This window comes from Xiphophorus hellerii, chromosome 21, assembly GCF_003331165.1.
Source record: "Xiphophorus hellerii strain 12219 chromosome 21, Xiphophorus_hellerii-4.1, whole genome shotgun sequence".
In the NCBI taxonomy this organism is placed as follows: Eukaryota; Metazoa; Chordata; class Actinopteri; order Cyprinodontiformes; family Poeciliidae; genus Xiphophorus; species Xiphophorus hellerii.
The window spans coordinates 11575063-11590768 of record NC_045692.1 but is presented as its reverse complement, the minus strand read 5'-3'; the positions used below and the strand labels follow the sequence as shown (position 1 = coordinate 11590768).

Here is a 15706-nt window from a genome sequence, read left to right as displayed (position 1 = left end):
TTTGTATTTTTGTGCACTACCCTAAAATTATTAAGCACTCCTGTTTAACTTTTATTGTGTTATTACCTCTTGACCTGCGTCTTAAAAAGGAGCTTAAACATAAAAATGTCAGATTCCAAATGGCTTTGCCCTTGTGTTGCATATTAGTGATTTCACCATTCTGCCACTAGAGGGAAGTAGAGATCACGACCTGAATGTCCCCGGTGTTTCTATGGGCTAAAAAGCACGACTCAGATTTTAATAATCAAGCCTTATAATGGTTTGTTTACTCCTCAAGACGACATTTAAGCATACCATACAGGTGTTTCGTTCCGTCCAGCTGTTACTTTACAAAATAAACAAGCGATAATGAATGATGTTGATGGACGTGTTTTTAACCAATTGAATTGACTCTGCTGGCCACTTCCCAGTTTTCAGCCAATCGCTGCACAGCATTAGCCGGCGCCTCCCCGCCAAGTGCGGTTGAGTCGCAATTGAAAGTACGTGCTTTGAAAACGTCACCACAGGACCGGATGTTGAATAGGTCGGAGCTTCAAAATAAGTCGATACAGGGTATGGTGTCATAGTTTGTCAGATTTAAAACACAAACAATATTGGGTCCAGATACAGCAAAAGAATGAATTGTTTGTCTCGCTTGACTCTTCCTTGGTTTCATGACTGACTGGCAAACTGAATGCAGACCCCACCTCATGCAAATAAAGTAATAATGGGGTCTTCATGGACATTTTGCCAGTCAGTCATGAAATCAAAAAGTCAAATGGGACAAACTATTCATTTTTCAACAATTTTAAACAGACATATTTAGACTGTTAGAAAATGCTGGAGTATAAAGAAAAGAATCAGAAGTATTATGATCCATATTTACATGATTTTAATCAAATACAGTAATGAATATTGGACCACAAGAGGACGTACAAAACGTCAGAAAACAGGCACTAAAACTGACCTGCTTGCAGAAGCAAAAACTAATAAGTAACTGATAAGCCAAAAAACATTAAAGCTCATATCCAGATAAATATAACACCAAATATATAATACATAAGCTTATTTAATCTAGCCTCTTTCTTCCCCATAAATGAAAATAATCTAATAATCAAACAATCAACAAAAGACACACAATTTTAACTGTTCACTGTTGTATATATGTTTGAAAAACGATTAGGTTGATTACTTTTGTGCTTTAACAGGAGGTAAAATGTTAGTTGTACATAGAAACATTTTTGCAGCTCTCATATAATGGACCTATTTTAAGGAATGTACATTTAAATTTTGTTTGATTTTGTAAATAAGATCAAACTTTAATTAATAAATATTTTCCATCAAGTAACATGGACGAAAATGTAAAGTGGCCCGCTAATACCTTCCACAAAGTGATGGTAATTTGCTGTTTCTTAGGAATGGAAATGACCAAAACTGCCAGAAGAATGTAGAATATTTTGTTTAGTGGTGTATTATCCTCTATTTTTTAGTTATTTGTGGAAATTTTGTCATGCAAAAAAAAAAAAAATTGAAGCATTGGAAATATATGCTTTTAAATCCAGAAATGGTACTTTGAGCTACATAGTATACAATAAAAACGACTTCAGAAGGGCACTTTTTTTTTTTCTCCTGGGGAACAAAAGGCTACGCTCTAGCACCACCTAGTGTCTATCTGTGCACGTTACTGGTCGTCATTGGTTCCTTCAAAGTCACAGCGTGTCGCATTTTACTTTGAAAAACGTAACAGGAAGTAGGTTTCTTCCACTCTGCGGCTTTACAACGACGAGCCGACCTGAATATCTAGAAATGTAGACACAGGAAGCCGCAACGAGAGCTCTTCGTGTCCGCTGGTCATTCATCGTCTTATTTACATGAATGAGTCCCATCGGTTCGTGTCCACTCTGGACGGTGGAAATGTGGACGCTGAAGACAGACACGGACCGGCCGAGTTTCTGCCATCGCTACCGGCGGTGAAGATGGCAATGATGGTGCGGTCGTGTTATTTTCTCTGACTCTGAAACGTCACATCCCAAACAAACAGACAAATACGAGACGAGCGTCGTTGAACTTTCAAAAATGAGGATCTTCTTGTGTCTGCTGAAAAACACTAACCCCAAAATCGAGTATTACTCCCGATTTTCACCGTCTCCGCTCTCCATCAAGCAGTTCCTGGATTTTGGTGAGTAGCCTAATAATAATAATAAAATAAGGGATGGCTTGCAATTGGAGATGGCAACTACAGCAAGGGCCTTTTATAGTCTCATGTCAACTCTTTCAGATGCTATTATGGGCTTCTTAAAGTGTCACAGTGAATGTCGGACTTCAGTGATTCTTGACAGGGACAAAAGAGATCCTATCGATAAAGCACAAAATTTGAATAAAATATACACAAAATATATATTTTTTTCAAATATCTGACTAAACTGACCTGGGCCATGTGAGCACAACAATGTATGTTTTCCTGGTGTTTGCTTAATATTTTTTATTTTAAACATTGTAGTAGGTGGATGGTGTCTTTAAAATCCCTCGTCCTGGAGCAGAACTCCATACATTATAATAGTTTAAAACAGTTAAAGGAATACTAAGATAATATATTATGACAATTAAGTATAAGTATTCAAATAAATAATTATAAAAGTATCAATAAATTTAATTTAAAAAAAATATTTTTATATATTTTCCAACTCAATTGAAATTTGTCCCAAGTTTTTGTCAACACCATCAGACATAAAAAGAATGTAAAAAAAAAAAAAAATCAGGCATTATTGTGGGGCATCAGTACTTCTGAGGACCCCATGACCTCTTCCTTTCTCTTCTAAGAGGGCAGCTCTAGTTAGCTTATGTTATTCTTTAGTTTTTTCTTCTGTTTTATTCCCACGTTGTTCGTCACAACCATGATATGTCAACACCATAACTGACAATTTACAAAACTTTGAAATTTTGTGAAATAAATGCTTAATTTTAGTAAACTGTAAAGATTGCATGGACCTGATCAGCTACAATATGGCCTCCTTCAGAATATAAATTGAGGTAGTTTGGCATTTCGTCAACTCCTTCAGATGTCCACTCCATCAGAGTTAGACAGTGTGACTCTTTCAGTCACAGTGTTGACAAATCTTACTTAAGCGTGCAGTTAATTCCTTTTAATGTATTTTACATAAAGGGCATTACTTCACATGTATCAAGTATTTCTGTTTACTCACTAGTTGGTCACCTCCTTCAGTTCTGCATAAACTCCGTCATGCAGTCAACCCCGTCAGATGGACTTTATGTTGTTTTTTGTTTTAAATAATTTTTCTTTATTTCTTGAGATGCATTTGTCTGTGAAACTGAGTAAAAATATCACTAATAGGGTCATTAAAAATAATTTTATATTTATTTTTGTTAGATGGTGATGACAAAGGTCAGGGTCAGGTCCATTAAAAATTAAATAAAATAAAAAAAAATGTTGCAACTGGGAGCCTGCATCTTTACATTTCCAAAACATTATTTGTCATATTTGTATACATAAGCTTGAGGAATAATTTTTTTAAAAATGGGAGGAAATTTAAACCCATTTTGTCCCACTTTTCAAGAATCACTGACTTATAAATAGAATAAGCGCACCACCACATGTTGCAGGGAAACACTATCACAATGAGAGGTGGCATTTGAATTGATTTGAATTTACTCTTACTGTGGTAACTCAGCCATGCTAGCACAAGCAGCAGCATGCAGGCTAGTGGTGGTGCGTGCAGGTATACAGCACCTCCACTCACATTGTTGTAGTTGCTCAATAGGACTTAATAATCCCCCCCAACAGGTTTCTCATACAAAAAAAATAATTAAATCATGATTCATTGTGTTAAAAAATGAAAGTCATCATGACTGTTTTCATTTTCAAAAAAACAAACTAATTCAGATTTAGATATAACAAGATATACCGTAGGATCACACTCCTGCACTCAAGGCTTTTCTTAATCCATATGATTAAACAGAAGCTGTTATGTAATTTGTCCCCACAGCTGTGGTTTGGATGTGAGCAACAGGAAGTTTGTGGCAACTGTTGAGTCAAGACCAAGGGTTTTGTTGGTGTTACCCGGTCAGCAAAACCCTTGTTTTATTTGTCAGCAAATAAATATATATTTTTAATTGTTAGCATATTGATGTTGATCTAAGTTTGAAGAATTTTCTAACTGGTTATTTGGGAAAGATACCAGAACAAAAGCTGCTTGTGCCCTACCATCACAAAAATAAACATGTACAGAGTTCAAGTCATATTTGCGGAAGCAAACACTCACTGTGGATTTGTCATAAAACATTGTTTGAATCTGTGGGAAAGCACCTTATGGCTACTGTAAAGGATGTTGGAGGAGGTGTGATGCCTCTGGGCCTGTTTAAGGCTTCTTGGGGGAAAAAAAGCGTTAAAAAGCATAATTTCATAAACATTTTTGAAGTATCATGAGATTTTAAATTCAGATCTAATGGTCTCAGGTCACATCCCAGTCTTTGAGTAGAATAAAGATCCAAAACATGTGGCCAGATCAATACAGAAATGGACACAAAATCTGCCATGGCCATCTCTGTCCCTCAGCTCTAAAACCTTTACATACAGTATTAGTACGGTACTTTGTTTTTGCAATCCACACACATTCCAGTAATATGGCTGATGGTGGGTGAACTTTTATCTGATGTAGGTCTGATTACTTACCTTAATTTTTGGCCTCTTTCTCCACTTGAAGACAATTCAGTTGCACAAAAGAGTTTTCTGAAACTCTTGCAGGAGATGCTTTGTTGCTGTTTTTCTAAAATGGGTTGTAACTTGAGAGCAGCAGATTTTTACCGTGTGACAGATTTGCCCTCCAAAGGCTTAGTAGGATGCGTGAATCCTTTCTTGCACACATGAGACGGCAGGCTAGAAGGACACGGTGTACTGTCAGATACAATAGGATAAAGTGAAAGGTGCACAGAGTTGTGGATGTAGCTGAAAGATAATTTAGCAGAGTGACATTTTCTTCTTGCACTCAAATGTTAAACATTAATCCCTCATCTCTTTTTGCTCCAAAGATTTATGATCTCCAAGTTCAGTTTCTCTTATCTGCTAAAGCTAAAGTTGGAAGAGAGTGAGCGAATCTCCGGTCGGATAACAAAGGTTGGGTATTATCTTAGAAGCTGAAAGGTATTTGCGCTTTCTTTTTTTCAGCATTAAGATAAGTGTTATTAGTCTTTCTTATCAAAATCACAAGCTACAAATCAAAAGTTGAAAGCAGATTATGACAGTTCAGGTGGGATGTTCCTTAAAGATTTTTCTACATACAAGACTGCAAGAAGAGTTGAGAAACGTGTTTTTGCAGCCTGGGAGTGAGATCACCTGGGCAGCGCAGCACTCTCCACAGTTTATTTTCTTGAAAGAGTCTCAAAATTGAACGTGTTCCTAGAAATTTGCTGGTGGCCAATTTTGAGTAAAATACTGGTCAGAAACTCTAAATGTAAGCCATTTGAAAGGAAGCACAACATGTGGTAAGAGTGAGCGAGCAAAAGACTTTTAGTGGATCTGTCTTGTAAAAAGGTGGATTTGGAAACATTAGGAGTGTTCTGGAAATCTGAAAGTCACAGTTATGACCTTCAATCTCTGCAATGTGCAGTGGGGGCAATGCTGTTTGTAATTGCTCATATAACTTACTAAAGTCAGTTTCGGATGTCACCTCAGTCATTTTGTCTTCGTTTTAAAATAGAGTAAACCCTGTTTTTTACATCTGTTCTCTCTGACTCACACAGTGTGACCTCATCTCTGATCCTCCATATTAAAATAATATTTTTTCTACAGCTGTTCTAATATTGTCATCTGTTGTAATAGAAAGAAACTAATTGGCTAACATTAATGTTGATCGCCCAGAGCTAAAAAATATATATATATATTATTATTATTTGGGCGTTTCCCAATTAGTTGTTTGGGAAAGGCCCAACTAATTGTTTGCTCTCTCCTTAAAATAAATGTTTTTAAAACTGCATTTAAAACAGTTTGTTTACTTATTTTACAGAGGCATTTTTTATTTCTGCTTTCGTTGTTAAACTGACCAGATTGTCAGTGAACCTCAGCAACTAACCTTTGACCCTCCATGAGTAAAACTATTTTGTTCTCCTTCACACATAATAAGGGCATAACAGATTATGTTTACATGATTTGAGCACAATCATTGGTATTGCTTTTGCAGCTTTGGTTACATGCTGTGAGCATTTGTTTCTGTCTCTTTAAGAATTCTCTCCTGAATGTCAGGATGTTGACTAATTGGTCAGTTAATTGGTCGAAGCGTGATACGGTGCCCAATTAGCCACGAAGCCGACATTATGCAGCAGATAATTGGAAACCTGGATTGCATAGAAACCATTTCCAGGCAGTTTTGATCCAGCATCTTTTATATGAAAAATGGCATGTGTGACTTTTGGGAGGTTTCTGTATGCACAAAAGCTCAGAAAACTCTACAACAACTTGAAAACATTGCAGTTAACACTAATAAATGCAACTTTTTCACCCTTGTTCAGGCAGGGACAATGCCTGTGAGAAAACATCCTACATGTTCCTGCGTAAGGAGCTGCCGGTACGGCTGGCCAACACCATGAGAGAGGTCAACCTGCTGCCTGACAAGCTGCTCAGCCAGCCGTCTGTCAAACTGGTCCAGAAGTGGTAACGGCTTCTTTTCTTTTCTTATTGGGTCGGTTCCGGGCAACGAAGTTTATGATTTGCAGGATGTGAAAGTTGACTTTTGGTCTCTGTTTGACGTGATTAGGTACATGCAGAGCTTCGTGGAGCTGCTGGATTTCGAGAACAGGAAGGCAGAGGACCCTCACACTCTGAATGAGTGAGTGAATATTGACTTTGTGATTAGAAATGTAAAGAATGCATTAACAGTTTGTTCAGCTTTCAGTGAATCTAGAAGCAGGAGTTGAAACATTGACTCTGTGCTCATATATCTGTGCTGACTGTGTCCCTTACTGTGTGTGTGTGTGTGTTGGTGTGTTGATATCATAACAATACCCCGTCTGATAAACAGCCACGCAAGAGTGATAAACGCATGGCAAGGAATAAGGAGAGGCTTGACTGCATTGTGAACTTAACTCTTGTTGACAATGACTCAGCAGAAATACTAAGCTGGTACTTGCCTTCCCCAAGTGTTTTTTTTTTCTTCTTCTTTTGAGTTTGATTCTCTTCTCGTAAAGTCATATCTGAAGAATCTAAATGGTTTTGGATTCTAAAATCATGTCTATGCTACACCTTACAAAAATAGTTGTTACATTATACACAGGCTTCAGTGAATTTTTGTTTTCATTCCCAATTAGTCTGGCGCCCCTAAATAAAATCCAGTTCTACAGACTTTTGTTACAGATGTCACAAACTTGTACATAAAACAAAAAAGCCTGGATACCCATGGTAACTCTGAATTTGTAGGGAGGACATTCACTACAAAAATCTGCCCTTTTATTGCAGTGTGGTAAGAAGAAAGCTATTGATAGAGGAGGTCCTACTTCCATACTTTTGAAATTTTTCCTTTTTGCATCCATAAAATCCTATTAAAATACACCGAAGTTTGGTTTTAATATAGACAAACGTGGGAAAAGTCAGAGCTGACGAGGGGTTTGCTCCATCTTCTTTCATTCTCGTTTAGTTTCCTGGAAATCTTGATTGACATCCGAAACCGCCACAACGACGTCGTGCCCACCATGGCTCAGGGCGTCGTCGAGTACAAGGAGAAATTTGGCTTTGACCCCTTCATCAGCAGCAACATCCAGTATTTTCTCGACCGCTTTTACACCAACCGCATCTCTTTCCGCATGCTCATCAACCAGCACAGTGAGTCTCACGCTCGCGTTGGCGTCACGTTCTCGTTAGGTCCGTCTCTGCAAGCTGGATTTCTCCTTTGTGTTTGTGTTCAGCTCTGCTGTTCAGTAACGACACCAACCCCGCCCATCCCAAACACATCGGCAGCATTGATCCCAACTGCAGCGTGGCTGAAGTTGTTAGTGGTGAGTTTAAGAACTGTGCTTTTTTTTGTTGTTTTTTTGTTTAACCAAGGCCCACATGTTCTTGATCAGTTTCTTAAAATACAAAAAGAGTGTCTTCCATCCAACTTGTGGGCTAAATTAGGCTTTAATTACAGCCTATTATGGAAACATTACGTTTGAAAATGCAATAATTAAAGTATTTTCTTTTTGTTGGATTACTTTGTTGTTTGTGGTTCAGGCTGCTAATTATTATGTTTTCATCAGTCACTGGACTTATTTTCCAAAAAACGTCCATATCAACCTAAAATCTCTCTTTTCAGCTTTTTACGAACAGTTCTGTTGTTTTTCTCTCAAGAACCGTGTTGTGTAGCCGTTTACAGGGTAAAAAAACCAAAAGAAACTCGCATGAAGGCTCACTTCAGGCGATATAACGTGCTGTACCTCTAGGAAATTTCTTCCAGATGTGGTAGTAGAGAACAGAGTCCTCACATGTAGAAAGGTTACGTGGGGAAGAGCTCTGCAGAAAAGAAAATAATAAACTTTCCACCAGATGCGAACTTCTCTCTTTTTTTCCATTTTCTTTTAAGTTTCTTAGCAGGATGCAAGAGAAATAATGGGGACACCTGTCTGGTTAGTGGAGACTGTTGGCCCCCATGGCAAATATTACAGCTTGGAAACTCTTTCCTGTTATTTCTAAAGTTGTTTTCTGGATGTTTATTTTAGGGAATATGACGACCAGAGCAGAAGCTGTCAGAACTTAGGAATACGCTAGAATTAGATTCTTTCCAAATCCCATAGCATTACAGTGTTAAAATAGTGATCCAAAACAAATTGCCTTTATTTGTTTTGGATCTCTCCCCACTGCTGCTAGAATAATATCTATTATTGATTATTTGGAGTTGCAGTCACTGGAGATGCACCATTTAATTAGTTTCCTCCTGATTTTTTTCCATTGATTAAATACATCAGTATTTAACCTACTGCATGGATACTGACGCATATTTTTGAGTGCCTCTAATAATGGATGGCGACCTATGCTTTGGTGTGTATATGAGAATAACCATGGATTTAACACAACTCCATAAATCAGCTTTTCGTTGGCTTTTTCACCTTAACATTGGCTGATATTTGACTGAGGTTATTGCAGCATCTGTCAGTATCATATTTCCTGTGAAGCTGGCATTACAACAGCGCTGACACGATTGCTCCACCTCCATTGTTAACATTTAAATCTTTAGCTTTATTTTTCTTTTAACAAAAAAGTGTTTTCAAAATTGCTTGGTCTCATCTCCTTGGGTATTTCAAAGTGATGCCGAATTATGTGGTGAGGATGCAAATATTTTTGATATCTTTTTTTCCCCTTCTGTTAATAATTTGCGGTTAATTTTAAAGGGAACCTATGCAAAATTCCCTTTTTGCAGGTGTCTATACTTTCATGTGGGTCTCTACTGCTTCTAAAAACAGCCCAAGTGCTTAAAAAAAATTAAACACACCCAGCCGGTTTTTAATCTAGAAAATGAGCCATTTCAAAAACCTCTGGAATGTAATACCACAAATTAGCAGGCACTGACCCTCACCTAGCAACTCAAGCTGAGATGTTTAGTGAGCTGGTTTTACCACTGCATGCTCTGTACAATGGCTGTTGGAAAAGATGAGTGTTTTGTTGCTGACTTGCCATTCAGAAACCACTTGCTGCATTCTTGCTGGTTGTGCAGGAACCTCTACTAGTGTTTTTGAAAGATGCACGGTTGTGTTTACAGCCATTTTCACGTGCGAGTTTAAACATTGAGTTGTGGGGTTTATTTGAATTTAAAGCGACAGGAGGCCCTGAAACAGCTCATTCTGCAAGGAGCTCAAAATGGACAGAGCTGAACAGACTAAAATCTCATTATCCAATAATGATTTTGTGCAAAGAAAAAAGTTATGAACATGTTTTGTCTAGCCCATAGACCTATCCTAACTCGTTCCAGGAAGCATAACAGGTGACCTTTGACCTCTGCTTTGTATATCAAACTCCTCTGCGGTTGTTTTTGTAATAATATCCCTTTATAATCCACACAAATGCCAACAATGTGTCTGTGCCTTGCCTGAAGGGAAATCCAACCACCAGCCTCTCAATTATTCCAACCTGCTGCTCCACCTGAGCCACAGCTGCCTCTGGTTGTCTGTGTTATTTTAATTTTAATTTTTCTCAGCCTGCTCTCAGGGGGCGTCAAGAATGTGGCCTGACCTGAGCTTGTATAAAAAACATTTCTGTGCTTCCTGAGCGTTTGGGATTTCAGAGAAATTAGTGGCTTCCTCTGTCACAGACACGCATACATCACCGATAGTTTCAAAAAACATTTCATCAGCGTGGATCAAACGCTCTGAGTGAACCGCGAGCGGACAGAGAGAGCATTAGTGACCCAAAGCATGACTGCAAATATAAACAATGGACATTCAGCTGCTCTGTTCTCAGCCTTTTTTTTTTTGCTCTCCTACTAGATGCCTATGACACTGCCAAGATGTTGTGTGAGAAGTACTACTTAGCTGCTCCTGAGCTCAAGATTGAGGAGTTCAACAGTAAGTGCATTGCGCATTACACCCTGCGCCTCTTTTAATCTGCCACACAGATGTTGCACCAAAACATGTGTTTGGATGCTCCGAATTTAGCTCCACAGTGATTAAAGTATTCACTCTGTCATTAACTTCCCAAGAACCAGCTTTCTGTGTTCACTAAAGAGACTTTCTTTCTTTTTGTTTTCCAGTGAAAGCTCCGAAGAAGCCCATCCAGGTGGTATATGTTCCCTCGCATCTGTTCCACATGTTGTTTGAGCTCTTCAAGGTGAGCAGAGCTGTTCTCTTTAAATATAATGAATTGGCTGGATTTTCTGTGAAGACCCCTCTGCCCTCATAAGCTCAGTTTATAGACGTTGTGGCTGTTTGCAGAACTCCATGAGAGCGACAGTGGAGCTTCATGAAAACAGTAAGGAGGGGCTGCCGCCAGTGAAGGCGAGAGTCACTCTGGGTAAAGAGGATCTGTCGATAAAGGTAAATAGATCTGCGCATTGTGATACATGAGCTTTTTGTTTCCGTGTTTTTATTATCTTTAACTCTTCCGGCGTCTGTCTCAAGATCAGTGACAAAGGAGGAGGAGTTCCTCTGAGGAAGATAGACCGTCTCTTTAACTACATGTACTCCACTGCCCCGACGCCCAGCCTGGAGCCAGGAGCCGTCCCATTGGTGCACCCACTCTCAAAATCATTCGGTTTTATGATGATCTAAATTAGCATGTAGATGGTAAGTTTGTTTTTCTTCTCTTTTCTCTATTCCAGGCTGGTTTTGGTTACGGTTTGCCGATTTCCCGGCTCTATGCTCGATACTTCCAGGGCGACCTGAAGCTCTACTCCATGGAGGGAGTGGGCACAGATGCTGTCATCTATCTGAAGGTAACCTGGGTCAGCCAGATGTGCAGTAGTAGTAGTATTTTTATTAATATGATTTAAGTAAACGGTTAGGATTTTAGAGAATCTTTTATTCAGTTTCCAAAAGAAGAAAATGGGGATAAGAGCATTTCTGGTGTTTTGTGTTCGCAACATCAATGACTGTTTGTCAGCTTGTGATATTAGAAAGCACAGACTTCCTTTAGGGCGTCTTGCTGCTTGTTCACCTTGTGCTTGTAAGTTTGTACAAGTGCAAAAACTTATTCTGGCCACTAGGGGCAGTCTCCAACAGACTGTTTTTTTTTTATTAAAGGAAGGTCCGGAGTTTTGATAAACCTGTTTTCTAGGCAATATATTCATGTTATGAGCTTAATTTCATCTTTAGAGTTTGGAATTGTGTTTCCATTTTAAATGTTATTAACTAATTGTATATAATTATATATATTTTTTAGACTCGAGTTACTTCTAACACATTTAACTACTGATTCAGCTGAAACAATCACCAATTCTTACATTATTGAATTTTGACAAACCGGTATTTAGCACTGACATTCAAACATTAGTTGAACTTTATTGGTTTATTACACTGAATGAACTTTTGAAGGCCATGCATACCAACAGCTCAAAATAAAAGCCCAAAAAAAGTCATACGGACCTGTTCACTTCAGCTTGTCTCTTTCAAGCTTCCTTCTAGCTCTTGGCTGTGTTTTTCAGTGAATGACTTCTGTTTTTCTCACTTAAAGGCTCTGTCCAGTGAGTCCTTTGAACGCCTTCCTGTGTTCAACAAGTCAGCTTGGCGGCACTACAAGACCAGCCCCGAAGCGGACGACTGGAGCAACCCCAGCAAAGAGCCGCGTGACGCCAGCAAGTCCATATACAAAGCCAACAGATAACTCTGCATGGCCTGCCAGCATGAAACGGCTGCTCTCTGTGTGGAGCATGTGCGCTGAAATGTTGCCCGTGGGTAAAAGCTTCGTTTAGGATGAGACTTGCTTTCACATTGCACTGGTGGTGAAAGGTTTGTTAGGGTGTTGTGACCCGGATTTACATTTGCACCCAATTGCAAATAACCTTCTTTAGCGTAGCTTTTGTTGTTGTGGCTCAGAACAGAGTGAAAAATTCTCGGTATTGTAGCTGCAACGTATCCAACCCCAATGGTAGATTCTATCAATTTCATTGTTGAAGTTAAATTCTCTGCAACACTCCTGTCTTTAACCTCTTGTCTCGTGCCGTTTTCTGACGAAGCTATTCCTCCCTCTGACCAGATAAGCCCGACTCGGCTGATTGAGTCTCTTTCTTGGCTTTAGAAAGACTTATTCTGTTTCTTTCTCTCTAAAACACAGTGCAATGTTTCAGTGCAAATGAGAAGAGGAGGAGGTTTTTATTTGTGTTTTTCTTTGTGAAACACGTTTGATTAAATGCGCCAGTAGGCTAGTTTGTTATTATTGTGGCAAATACTTGTTTTGATTGCACTTTTTCAGATTTTTAGTCAGGGTTAATTGTTAAAAATGATATTTATAAATTAGAAACTAGATGCACATTTTTGAAAAAAGAAAGTAGAACAGGTAATGCTTCAAAGACATTACATTTAAAGCTCTAGAAGTCATAACCTTTTTTGTTATATTTATGAAAGAAAGCCTTATTTCTGGGAACTTACTACATGCTTTTTTGTTTTAGAACCATGGTTCATGGTGTAATGGATTTTGAACAATTTTAAAGGGAGGCAATAAAAATGAAAGTAGTCTAAAATATTTTTGTTTATATTTTACTTGCTTAGCTTTATTGTCCAAGATTACCCAGCCACAAACCAGTACTTAAAAGTAACAACACTCATCAGACACTACTGCTTGCAACCCTGATTAACAACTACTAAAAGGACCAAACGAGTCATGTATGTATAAGAGACACCGCCATTCCAGCATTGTGCGCCGAGTAGCTTTCCCAACACCAGCAATATGTAATGTATTAATGTTCATAGGTACGAATGGACCTGTAGCACCTGAACAACGGACGCTGTTCTGCTTGTCATCATTTCATGCTGCTGTGGGAAATAAACAACAGGCTCACTGCTTTGTGCGCTTTTGGCATCATCCGGTCGGCCTTGTGTTTCACTTGAATTCCTGCTGATCCCTTCAGTCTTCTGAATGAGTTTGAACAAAGTTTGTAAATGTACTTTTGCGTTTTCTTATGCTGAGTTAAAGTGAACTAGATGTTGCAGTTGTTGTTTACTTTTTTGATATTTTAGTGATGATTTGAACATCTAGTTTATGTTTTGTTGTTTTAAAAAAAAGCTGTTATTTAAGAAAAAGGGGGAAAAAAAGGTCACACGGCACACAAAGATGAGTGTTTGGAAAGGCTGTAAGAGGAAAATATGTTCAAAGAAAAGACCCTGGATTGTGAAATATCTCAGAGCGCTAAATAAAATCCATTAGGTTCTCCCATTTTATTTCACTGAGGAGCTTTTTTTAGCAGTTTATTAAGTCTGTTATATTTATTCTTTAGAGTGGTTTAGTGCAGTAACTTCAAATGTCATTCAGAGCTACATGAAAAAAAGAAAAGACTGCAGTTCCACATTGACCAAGTCTTTAACTTGTGTGCTGAGCGGATGATTCAGTTGTTTTTCAGGCCATGTTCTGTTAGGTTGTTATACACGGTTAATATCTTTTGTGCAGCAGGTAACTCTCTTGGTGTCTGCATCTAGTATAAATCCTGATCATTATCCAATTGGTCGTGCAGGCTGACGCCAACAACTAGTTTGGGAATACATCTGCCATCTTACAACAATAAGTTGCATAAAACATTATCGTGAAGTAAATCAGTGTCATTTTATTAACCTTTACACCACCGTAATGTTTCCATTCGGTGTTTATGGATGCAGAAATGAATATTTTCACAGGAAATTTAGGTTGGAAGCGTGCATCACCATTTCTGTTCCTACGGGAAACGTGTGGAGAGCAGAGCAAACAAAGCCCTTACAGTCAGAGTATCTGCTTAATATAAAAGTAAAGCAGTATAAAAATAACAGTAATAAAAACATCCACTTTTTCTTACACAGTGAGCCACAAGTTCCTGCAAATAGTTACAATTCATGAATATTTTAAACAGCTTTGAAAATGCTTTTAACTGCCTTTAATAGTTCAGACATCAAATCCTTGTATGGATAGATTCGAACAGTGGAAACAATCTTAGCACTACTGCAGAAGCTAACATCCATGGGCTTTCTTATTTTTGCTCTCAGGGGGTAAAAATCAATCAAGGAAAGGCTCTCCTGGATTGGTTGCTTTCCGAACTACACTCAAAAGTTCCACGGAAAAATCTCCATTTATTGAACATTCCTTTGCATATCTAAAAATGCTTTACATGTTCCCCTCTTCGAGTGCGTTCACACAGGAAGATCATTGGTTATGCACAACCTCCATTTCCATTGTTAAAAGAAATGGACTGTTATGCAAATCCCCATCCAATGCAAACACGACAATCTCTTAAGGCACATAAAATATCGTTTGTATTTTAGAGATTGAAGTTCTTTTGAGACCCCCTTTGGAATTGCCGCCTGTCGGACTGCCATCAGGTTCAGCCTCTGGGACAAAGTCAATCTGTCTTTATACAAAAAAAGAAGACACCAAGAGAGAGTCCTACTGAGCTTAAAATTTTACGTAAGTTCAAAGGTTCTGAACTATACTATTCAGTCTGAAGTAGTTTCCTTCTTTCATCTCCTTTAGCGTCACCTGAAGTAAAATAAAAGAAGAATGCGGTGTTGGAAAATCTTCCACATCCTGTATATGCTCCGCATTTCACCACTGCCAATGCCTTCGAAACCTGCCAGTCAAACTGAGGGACGCTTAGTCACACACCTGCTGTAAAAAAAGAAAAAAAAAAAAGTGCTATGTTATTGAGTAGCAGTAATTGTGCGGGTAAATGTTTGGTCTCCCTTTAGACCTGTCCTAAAAATGTACTTTTTGACTTAAAACAAGACGCCGCAACACAGACGATCCTCCATTTTCATGCTCGGATGTTGTGAACCTCTGCTGTCATCAAAACATCTACTTGATCTGTTTCAAAGAATATGATACATATAGAGCAGATAAACCTAGCGTGTAAGCTGTACATATAGTGTGTGGATTGATCACTGTGTTTTTCATCCTCCTGTACAAATTGCTTAAATGATATATTTGTATGCAAGATAGACCAATAATGCCACATTCACCTGGAAGTAACAGAGTAGACTCATCTTGTCAGTCAGCATGAGATCAGCAGTAGAAACTATCAAACCTGACAATAAAGAAAACTCTTGTGTGGTCCGTCCGTCTGTCTTGTTTTTTGCT

The 15706-nt window shown here is 38.4% G+C and overlaps 1 protein-coding gene across 1 annotated transcript; it reads left to right on the top strand.

The window, feature by feature from the left end:
* The first annotated feature begins 1739 nt into the window (after window positions 1-1739).
* pdk3a (pyruvate dehydrogenase kinase, isozyme 3a) lies at window positions 1740-15682 on the top strand. The gene is made up of 11 exons (XM_032551047.1): window positions 1740-2158; window positions 6502-6643; window positions 6747-6818; window positions 7623-7807; window positions 7891-7980; window positions 10444-10521; window positions 10707-10783; window positions 10888-10989; window positions 11074-11181; window positions 11274-11387; window positions 12125-15682. The coding sequence occupies exons 1-11, from the start codon at window positions 2056-2058 to the stop codon at window positions 12272-12274; spliced, it is 1221 nt and encodes a 406-aa protein (XP_032406938.1). The 5' UTR covers window positions 1740-2055; the 3' UTR covers window positions 12275-15682.
* Window positions 15683-15706: the final 24 nt, after the last annotated feature.